A 10981-nucleotide genomic window follows, 5' to 3' on the forward strand; every position below is an offset into this window, starting at 1 on the left:
GCTCCAGACTGAATACATTTCATCTACTGCCACCCTCTGTTTTTGTGGGCCAGCCAAGTCTGTATTCAGACAGCCAAATTTCCCTCTATTCCATGCCTCCTTACTTTCTGAATGAACCTACTGTAGGGAACATTATCAAATACCTTGCTAAAATCCAAATACACCACATCCATTGCTCTATCTTAAATGTGTTTTGTCACATCCTCAAAGAATTCAATAAGGCTTGTAAGGCATGGCCTGTCCCTCTCAAAGCCATGCTGTCTTTCAGAGAACACCTCTGGGACACCCGGACCAACCAACCCAACCACCCTGTGGCTCAACATTTCAACTCCCCCTCCCACTCCACCAAGGATATGCAGGTCTTTGGACTCCTCCATCGCCAGACCACAACAAAACGACGGTTGGAGGAAGAGCGCCTCATCTTCCGCCTAGGAACCCTCCAACCACAAGGGATGAACTCGGATTTCACCAGTTTCCTCATTTCCCCTCCCCCCACCTTGTCTCAGCCAAATCCATCGAATTCAGCATCGCCTTCCTAACCTGCAATCTTCTTCCTGACCTCTCCGCCCCCACCCCAGTCTGACCTATCACCCTCACCTTGACCTCTTTCCACCTATCACATTTCCGACGCCCCTCCCCCAAGTCCCTCCTCCCTACCTTTTATCTTAGCCTGCTGGACAAACTTTCCTCATTCCTGAAGAAGGGCTTATGCCCGAAACGTCGATTCTCCTGTTCCCTGGATGCTGCCTGACCTGTGCTTTTCCAGCAACACACTTTCAGTTCTGATCTCCAGCATCTGCAGACCTCACTTTCTCCTCTAATCAGGCTATGCTTTTCTAAGTAATCATAAATCTTGTCTCTCAGAATCCTGTCCAATAATTTGCCCAGCACCATAAGACCGATTGACTGATTGTAATTCCCAGGGTTATCCCTATTCCCTTCCTTGAACAAGGGAAGAACAATTGCCACTCTCCAGTCATCTGGTACTACTCCAGTGGACGATGAGGGCGCAAACATTGTTGCCAAAGGTGCAGCAATCTCTTCCCTCATTCCCGTAGTAACCTTGGGTATATCCAATCTAGTCTCGGATTTTTCTATCCTCATGATCTTTCAAAATTTCCAGCACATCTTCCTTAACATCAACCTGTTTGAGAGGACAGCATGAAATAGACTGCTACATTCAAACGACAAGGTCCCTCTCACAATGAATACTTTGCTTCAGTATTCACTAAAGAATCTCCCCTACATACCTCTCAATCCAGCCACAAGTTTCCTCCACTATCCCTGATCGGCCCTACCCTCACTCTGGCCATCCTCTAGTTCCTCGCATAAATTTAGAACTCCGTGGGGGTTTTCCATAATGCTACCCACCAAGGCTTTTTCATGCCCCCTTTTAGCTCTCCTGAGTCTATTCTTCAGTTCCTTGAGAGAAAGTGAGGGCTGCAGATGCTGGAGATCAGAGCTGAAAATGTGTTGCTGGAAAAGCGCAGCAGGTCAGGCAGCATCCAAGGAACAGGAGAATCAACGTTGATTCCTGAAGAAGGGCTTGTGCCCGAAACGTCGATTTTCCTGTTCCTTGGATGCTGCCTGACCTGCTGCGCTTTTCCAGCAACACATTTTCAGCTCTATTCTTCAGTTCCTTCCTGGCTACCTTGTAACCCTGTAGAGCCCTGTCCGATCCTTGCTTCCTCAATCGTTATTAAACTTCCTTCTTCCTCTTGACTAGATGTTCCACATCCGCAAGTTTGCGGATGATATGAAAGTCGGTGGAGTTGTTGACAGTGAGGAAGGATGTGGCAGGTTACAGCAGGATATAGAGAAGCTGCAGAGCTGGGCAGAAAGGTGGCAAATGGAATTCAATGTAGCTAAGTGTGAGGTGATTCACTTTGGGAAGAATAACAAAAAGATGGGGTACTGGGCTAATGGTCGGATACTTGGTAGTGTGGATGAGCAGAGGGATCTTGGTGTCCATGTACACAGATCTCTGAAAGTTGCCACCCAGGTAAATAGTGCAGTGAGGAAGGCATATGGCGTACTGGCTTTTATTGGTAGAGGAATTGAGTTCCGGAGTCCTGAGGTCATGATGCAGTTGTATAAGACTCTGGTACGGCCGCATCTGGAATATTGTGTGCAGTTTTGGTCGCCATACTATAGGAAGGATGTGGAGGCACTGGAACGGGTGCAGAGGAGGTTTACCAGGATGTTGCCTGGTATGGAAGGAAGATCGTATGAGGAAAGATTGAGACACGTGGGGCTGTTTTCATTAGAGAAAAGAAGGTTTAGGGGTGACTTGATTGAGGTGTACAAGATGATTAGGGGGTTAGATAGGGTTGACAGTGTGAACCTTTTCCCGTGTATGGAGTCGGGTATTACAAGGGGGCATAGCTTTAAATTAAGGGGGGGTAGATATAGGACTGAAGTTAGGGGTAGGTTCTTCACTCAGCGAGTCGTAAGTTCATGGAATGCCCTGCCAGTAGCAGTGGTGGACTCTCCCTCTTTATGGGCATTTAAGCGGGCATTGGATAGGTATATGGAGGATAGTGGGTTAGTATAGGTTAGGTGGGCTTGGATCGGCGCAACATCGAGGGCCAAAGGGCCTGTACTGCGCTGTATTCTTCTATGTTCTATGTTCTTGTCATCTAAGGTTCCTTCTCCCTCTATCCCTTCCTTGCCTTAGCGGGACAAACCTATCCAGCATTTGCAGCAAGTGCTCCCTAAACAACCTTCCATTCTGTGTCGATATGCTTGATCTTCTTGAATTTGACCTGGCAGCTTCTGGTGTCGATGGTGGCCATGGTGTGGAGGTACCAATGTTGGACTGGGGTGGGCGAAGGCAAAACTCACACAACACCACCAGGTTATAGTCCAACAGATCAGAAAGCTTGTACTTTCAAATAAACCTGATTCTTAACTTACAATCTTAGCTATTGCCTTCAGAAATCTGGGTTGTAGTCCATCCTGTCCGTGTGATTTATCCACCTTCAGACTTTTCGGCTTCTCCAGTATCACCTTCTTCATGATTACCACTATACTCAACTCTGGCCCCGACTCTCTTGAAGGTCTGGGTATGTTACTGATGCCTTCCACCGTGAAAACTGACACAAAGTACATACTTGGTTCCTCTGCCATTTTTGTTCCCCATTATTATTTCTCCAGTGGTGCAATGTCCACTCTTGCCTCTCTTATCTTTTAGGTATCTTTTAAAAAAAAAACATTTTGCAATTTTCTTTTGTATTACTGTCTAGGTTACTCTAATATTTTGTCACCACCGGCTATTGCTTTTTAGTTATCTTCTGGTTTTTAAAGACTTCCTAATCCTCTGGCATCCTGTGAATTCTCAAAACATGTGATGCTTTTTCTTTTGCTTTATGCCATCCCTAACTTTCCTCATCCTCCCCTTAATATGTTTGCCACCCAGGTAAATAGTGCGGTGAAGAAGGCATATGGCATTCTGGCTTTTATTGGTAGAGGAATTGAGTTCCGGAGTACTGAGGTTATGTTGCAGTTGTATAAGACTCTGGTGCGGCCGCATCTGGAGTATTGTGTGCAGTTTTGGTCGCCATACTATAGGAAGGATGTGGAGGCACTGGAACGGGTGCAGAGGAGGTTTACCAGGATGTTACCTGGTATGGTAGAAAGATCGTATGAGGAAAGGCTGAGGCACTTGGGGTTGTTTTCATTGGAGAAAAGAAGGTTTAGGGGTGACTTTATAGAGGTGTACAAGATGATTAGGGATTTAGATAGGGTCGACAGTGAGAATCTTTTTCCACGTATGGAGTCAGCTATTACAAGGGGGCATAGCTTTAAATTAAGGGGGGGTAGGTATAGGACAGATGTTAGGGGTAGGTTCTTTACTCAGCGAGTCGTGAGTTCATGGAATGCCCTGCCAGTAGCAGTGGTGGACTCTCCCTCATTATGGGCATTTAAGCGGGCATTGGATAGGCATATGGAGGATAGTGGGCTAGTGTAGGTTAGGTGGGCTTGGATCGGCGCAACATCGAGGGCCGAAGGGCCTGTACTGCGCTGTATTCTTCTATGTTCTATGTTTCTTCTTCCTTGAGATAAATTTATGCTGTACCTCCCAAGTTACCCCAGAAACCCGTGACACTGCTGCACTGTCTTTTCCGCCAGACTTCCATTCCAATCCACTCCAGCCAGCTCCTCCCTCATGTCTTTGTGGTTACATTTACTCAATTATAACATTGTTAACATCTAATTCTGTCTTCTCTCTCTGAAACTGCTTGGTAAATCATAATATGGTCATTGACCCTTCGGGGTTCCTTCACCTTCAGCTCCCTAATCAAATTTGCCTCATGACACATCACTAAATCCAGAATTGCCCCTTCCCTACTCTGCTCTACTATAAGCTCCTCTAAAAAGCCATTTCATAGACATTCCTTTTCTTGAGATTCACAACCAACCAGATTTTCCCAGTCCCCCGAACATTGAGGTCCCCCATGATTATGGTGAGTCTCTTTCTTACACACCTTTTCTATCTCCAGATTTATTTTCTTCCCCACACCCTGGCTACTGCGAGGAGGCCTGTAGACAACTCCCATCATGGTCTTTTTTCCTTTGCAGTTCCTCAACTCTATATTACTTATTGCTAGAGTCAGAAGGTGTAGAATCTGCATGGGTAGTGATTTAATTTTATTTCTTACTCACAAGGCAACCTAGCCCCCCACCTCGGCTTTGTCTATTTGCCTGTCCTTGCATACAACAGGTACACTTGGATATTTAATTCCCAATCGTAATACTCTTGCAGTCATGGTTTTGTGATACCACAATATCATACCTGCCAATTTCAATCTGCGCCACAAGCTTATTTAATTTGTTTCAAACACTGCATGCATTTAAGTACAACACCTCAGTTCATTGGAATCCCTACAGTGTGGAAACAGGCCATCCGGCCCAAGAAGTCCACACCAACCCTCCAAAGCGCATTCACCCAGTCCTATCCCCTTACCCTGTTCCTATCCCTATAAAAATCCCATGGTTAACGCACCTCACCTAGATGTCACTGAACACTACGGGCAACTTAGTGTGGCTAATCCATCTAACCTGCACATCTTTTGAACTGTGGGAGGAAACCGGTGCACCTGGTGGAAACCCACGCAGACATGGGGAGAATATGTAAACTGCACATAGATTGTCAACTGAAAGGTGGAATTGAACCCAGGTCACTGGTGTTGTGAGGCAGCAGTGCTAACCACTGAGCCACCATGCTGCCCCTATAGTAGTTGCCTTATGTGATATACCTGAGGTTAAATTCCTGACTCTTTCCATACTCTTTGTCCTATTCTAGAAACTTTAAGCCCACTATTTAGTTGAAAGCCCTAACCACAGCCCTACTTCTGCTATTTGCAAGGACAGCATGAAAGAGGTGGAGCCTGTCTCATCAAAACATCTCCTCTGATGCCAATGTCTCTTGAATTTGAACCCACTTTTCCCATGCTGACCTGAGCCATGTGCTTACTTCTTTAGTCTTATTGACCCAATACCAATTTGCTCATGGTATAGGTAGTAATAAAAGTTTATTACCTGATTTGGTTCTACTCTTTAATTTAGCCTGTAGCTGCTTATATTCCCTCAGCAGAACTTCTTTTGACCTATATTGTGGACCATGACAAATGGATCTTCCCTTCCAATTCCAAATTCCTCTGCAGTCCCACTGAAATATTCTGAACTGGGGCAGGGGGAAGGCAACACATCCTTTGGGACTCTTGATCATGGACGCAGAGGCGATTGTCTATTCCCCTGACTGTACTATTCCTGATTATAGCTGCAGTTCTCTTTTCTCCGCCCCCTCTTGAGTGGCTCCCATTACCACAGTGATATGAACAGTTTGTTCAGCCTCCCTACAGCCCCCAGTCTCATATACACAGGGAGCAAAATTTTCTAACCTGTTTGATAAGCTCCTGGATCCCCCTACCTGTGTTGCTTATCCTTACACCCATCGAGTCATAGAGTTTATAGCCTGGAAATAGACCCAACAGCCCCATTTGTCCATGTCACCCAGTTTTCACAATTGAACCAGTTCCATTTGCCTGAATTATTAAACTAGTCCCATTTTTCTGGACATGGAGATATGTGCGGAGTGAGTAGGGAGCCTGAGTAAGGTTCAGTTGCTGGATCACCTGCGCCCCTGGCTAACGGGAATTGCTGTTGATAGCCAATCTGGAGGCAACAGATTTGTAAAAAGCTGGACGTGAATTAGCATTTCTTCACATTCTGAGATCATTTAATCCTTGCTAACTGAAGCACTAAGAAGTTCTAGAAATGGAGAATTTAGCGGACAATGCTGTGAAACCTGAGTTTTCACAGTGGTTTGTTTGGTTTAGTAACGAGACTTTTATTCAGTTGTTGTTTCTTGGCCTTGATGCTAATTGTTTCATGTGTATTTTCAGGGTGACTCTGGAGGACCCTTGTCCAGTGTGGAGAGTAATGGAAAGGTGTTCTTAGCTGGAATTGTCAGCTGGGGAGATGGTTGTGCGAGAAGGAATAAACCAGGAGTCTACACTAAGGCTGAAAGATTTCGGGAGTGGATCAGGAAACACTCTGGAGTTTAGTTTGTGCTGAATATCACTCAATCACATGCTGAGTATTTGGAATCTCACTCCGCCCTGCGTCACCAGCTGCACTGATCCATCTGAGGACTGAAGTTAAGAGCACACTTTCACTTTTGCCTGTGCCAATTGATTTCTGGTATTGAAGTTCTTTTCCAACTTGTAGATAATGTACAAAATTCCATGAAGGCATCCCCATGAGTGATGATATTCTGTGGGACGTTTGGCTACTTAACATGTTAATGAACCAGTAAATACTCTCTGTGTGTAATGGGCATATAGACAATGAGAAGATCGACCTGGGATATTCCAGAATGCCCACCCTCCCACTTCCACACAACTCCCTCCATAAATCAATGGAATTCATGGAGTGCACTAGCCGATGTGGGCAAGGACAGATGGACTGACTGGGCGGGTGGGATAGATGTACTGTGCTGGGTGGTGTAGGATGTATGGGATTGTGTTGGTCAGGGGGAAGCAGACTATTGGGGATTGAAGGACACACAGGCAGACACCACATTGGGGAAGTGTGTCAGCCTGCAATGCCTTAAAATCTCAACTTTGTAAAATAATTAGATTCTCTGATGTAACAATATTTTCCATTTGTTTTAATGTTTATTTACATTCGATTGTATGTGGTACACTTGATCAGAAAACATCTGGAACCCAGAATTATTTTCTGAAGATTAAATACTGGCACCTCCTGGCAATTCCTGAAGAATTCTACCAATTCTGTGATGAGGATATGATGGTTGATTTTTCTAACTTTGTTTGTCTAGATTGACACAAATAACAACAGTGAGAATGAGTAACTAGGGTTGGCCTCATCACTGTTATGATTTATTAATTCAAGATAAACATTCTACTCAAATTTCAGCTATTTTGCACAATGGAACTTTGCCCATCTCTTAATATGGAAATACGTATAGCAGGCTCCTACTCTGCCTCCTTTAAAAGTCTCTTTACTGGTGTTGGACCACTTTGGTGCTCCCTGGAGAAAGAACTGGCATCAGTCAGACCTCAAGCTGTAACTTGCTTCTCTGACTTTTGACTTCAGACAGGAAGCATGGAAGGAAAGGTCTGGAAAGAGTAGAGTGCTTGTGTTAGGTTAGTCAGTGTTTCCAATGTATGAATTCTGATGATCATCCAGGTCAGATAACTAAGTATGCTGACAGTGACTGAGGAGTTCTTACAGTCAAAGCATCTTCCTCAATCGAGTTAGAAAAAGCAAAACTGACCACTTGCATAAATCAGACTCTCATGAGATGAGTTGATTTAGCAGCTCAATAAACTCCTTTATCGGCACAGGGCTATGTTGGGTCTGTGTGAAAGATGTGGATCAAAGAAATGGAAGTGTCTTCTTTATACAATGTGTCTGTGTTTTAAATCTTGCTCTCTGATTTCACATTACAGGTTCTTGCTCAGCACTCTTTTTTTTAAAATATATTAAATTTTTTCTACGTAAAATAAACAATAATCAACTGTTTTATCTTATTTGATGTCTGGAATATTTCACAATGTGTTATGTCTGATCATTTCCATTCATGGAATTATTGAATCCCTACAGTGTGGATTTTTGGGCCATTGACTCCACACTGACCCTTGAAACAGCATCCCACTTCAACCTACCCCATCTCTGTAACTCTGCATTTCTCATGGCTGGACACTATGGGCAATTTAGCATGGCCTATCCACCTTACCTGAACATCCTTATATTGTGGGAGGAAACCAGAGCACCTAGAGGAAACCCACATAGACACAGTGAGAATGTGCAAACTCCACGCAGACAGTTGCCTGAGGCTGGAATCAAACCTAGGTACCTGGTGCTTTTAGGCAGTAGTGCTAACCACTGAGCCACTGTTATTTAGCAGGATGCTATTGATTCTAATAAAAGTGCAGCTGTATCAAGTCTTCTGATGTTAAGAAGACTTTCTTTTCCTTTTCTATCATGGGATGTGGGTACCGCAGAGTAGGCCAACATTTATTGCCTATACTTAATTGCCCAGAAGGCTGTTAACTGTTAGCCACATTGCTGTAGGTCTATGGTCACGTATAGGCTGACGAAGGAAGACAGATTTCCTTCCCTAAAGCCTCTTAGTCAATCAGATGGGTTTTTATGACAATTGACAATGGTCACTATTAGATTAACTTTTCATTTTCAGATTTTTATTGAAATTCAAATTCCACTGTCTATCATGGAAGCATTCAATCTTGTCAATATCTGTTGCCAGCTTAAAAATAATCAAGCCTGTAAACTTCCCAAAATTGATTTGGGGTCTGAATGACTTGCCTAGTGACATTACCACACTGATCAGAGATGCCCAGCCACCATCCCAGTAATGGACTACAATTCAAATCACCTCTCTGGTAAGGAGGTCTGTAATGACATATTAGTGAAGTAATGAATTGATTAATTATTGAAGGTGCAATGCCTGATTGATGTTAAATTATGATCCTGAATTGTTTAGCTAGTGTTATCACTGCAGCAAATTGTCAAATCAATTTTGGGACATTCACAGGCTAGAAAATTTGCAAGCTGATAACAAACAGAAATATGTTGGATAATTGTTTTTTTAGAAAAAGCAACAATTCACGAACATCCGCCAGCATCTAACTGCACCCTTCTTTGACAACCCCTTCACAGGGCAGCAGATATAGGGGAACACCACCACCAAGTTACCCTCCAAACCACACATCCTCATGACCTGGAACTATACTGCCATTCCTATGCTGTCACTGAATTAGGATTTCCTTCCTAACAGTTCTTTACATGTACCTGCATCATATGGACTGCAGTAGTTCAAAAAGACAGCTCACCATCACCTTGTCAAGGGAACAAACATGAGAACACACTTGAGCACCCACATCCCATGGAAGAATTTTTTTAAAATTCCGGCAAAATATTAACTTAGAGTCATATAGTACTGAAACGGACCTTTCAGTCCAACTAGTCCATGCCAACTGTAATCCCAATCTAAACTAGTCCCACCTGCCTAACCTTGGCTCATATCCCCCCAAACATTTCTTATTCATGTATTTATCTACATGTCTTAAATGTTGTAACTGTAGCTGCATCCACCGCTTCCTCAGGAAGATCATTCCACATATGAGCAACTCTTTGCATAAAAACATTGTCCCTCATGTCTTTCTTTAGAAATATGTCCCCTAGTCTTGAAATCTCTCACCTTCGGGAAAAGTCACTTACCATTCACCTTATCTGTACCCCTCATTATTTTATAATCCTTAATAAGGTCACCTCTCAACCTCCTACCCTCCAGTGAAAATGGTTTCAGCCTTTCCTAGAACTCAAACCCTCCATTTCCAGCAGCATCCTGGTAAATCTCTTCTGAATCCTCTCCACCTTCCAGGTTGCTCTGCTATAACACGCATTTTGTTAACACAACTTCACCATAACATGATTGACCAATTGGGGACACCATTTCTAAAGCGTGACCTTTTAAAATGTGTGTTGGTTGTAACGTGATTACATCACCAACATTTTTAGCTCTGTTTCTAAAGCACGAATTTTCTATAATGTGGAGTTGCACAAGAACATAATCATCACATTATAGAAGAAATACCTGTAATGTTGTCCTTCCTGTAACAGGATGACCAGAACTGGATACAGTACTCCAGAAAATGCCTAACCAATGTATAATATATAACCTCTACATATCGTCCCAACTCCTAATTTCAAAGGTCTGAGCAATGAAAAGCAGGCATGCTAAATGTTCTCTTAATCATCTTATATATGTGTGATGTAAACTTCAAAGAATTATGTAGCTGAACCTCTCAGTCTCTCTGTTCTACATTACTGCCCAAGGCCCTACTTTTAATTGTCTTTGTTTGTTTTACCAAAATGTCATACCTGCCATTTACTCAAATTAAACTCCATTTGCCACTCTTTAGTCTATTCACCCAACTGATCAAGATCTCTTTAATAAATGTAGGGGAATGGGTCTGGTTGGGTTGCTCTTTGGAGGGTTGGTGTGGACTTGTTGGGTCCAAGGATTGTAAGTAATCTAAAAAAAATCTAATAAAAAATCTTTGTAATCTTACATCATTCTTTACTGTCCACTATACCACCAATCTGAATAAATTATAATAATATTATATTAAATTAAACTCCAGTGAGACAGGCATTGGTTAGGGGAATAGAACATCAGCCTGGTCATTTAATATCATTTCAATGAGCCAATATCCCAGCTTCATTAATCACAATTACAGGTTTTATTCTGTGTTATTCCTGGTAGTCAAATGATCTGGGAATTCTTATCAGATATTTGTTTCTGTGTCAATGTTATGAAACAAAAAACTGAAGATATGAAATATAAACAGAAATTGCTGGAGAAACTCCAGTCTGGCAGCATCTGTGGAGAAAAAGCAGAGTTCTGAAGGAGGCTCACTGGATTTGA

General features: G+C 43.0%; 1 protein-coding gene across 1 annotated transcript in view; it reads left to right on the plus strand.

Annotated features, from left to right (window-relative positions):
- Positions 1–8052, plus strand: part of LOC122540761 (suppressor of tumorigenicity 14 protein-like) — a 129250-nt gene extending 121198 nt beyond the window's left edge. Inside the window, exon 19 of the mRNA XM_043676959.2 lies at positions 6408–8052. Coding sequence (XP_043532894.2) covers positions 6408–6569 — 162 coding nt within the window. The 3' untranslated portion in view covers positions 6570–8052. The remainder of the gene's footprint in view (positions 1–6407) is intronic.
- Positions 8053–10981: the final 2929 nt, after the last annotated feature.

Source organism: Chiloscyllium plagiosum, unplaced genomic scaffold, assembly GCF_037043375.1.
Source record: "Chiloscyllium plagiosum isolate Xiang-an unplaced genomic scaffold, Cpla_swu_hap1 HiC_scaffold_29, whole genome shotgun sequence".
In the NCBI taxonomy this organism is placed as follows: Eukaryota; Metazoa; Chordata; class Chondrichthyes; order Orectolobiformes; family Hemiscylliidae; genus Chiloscyllium; species Chiloscyllium plagiosum.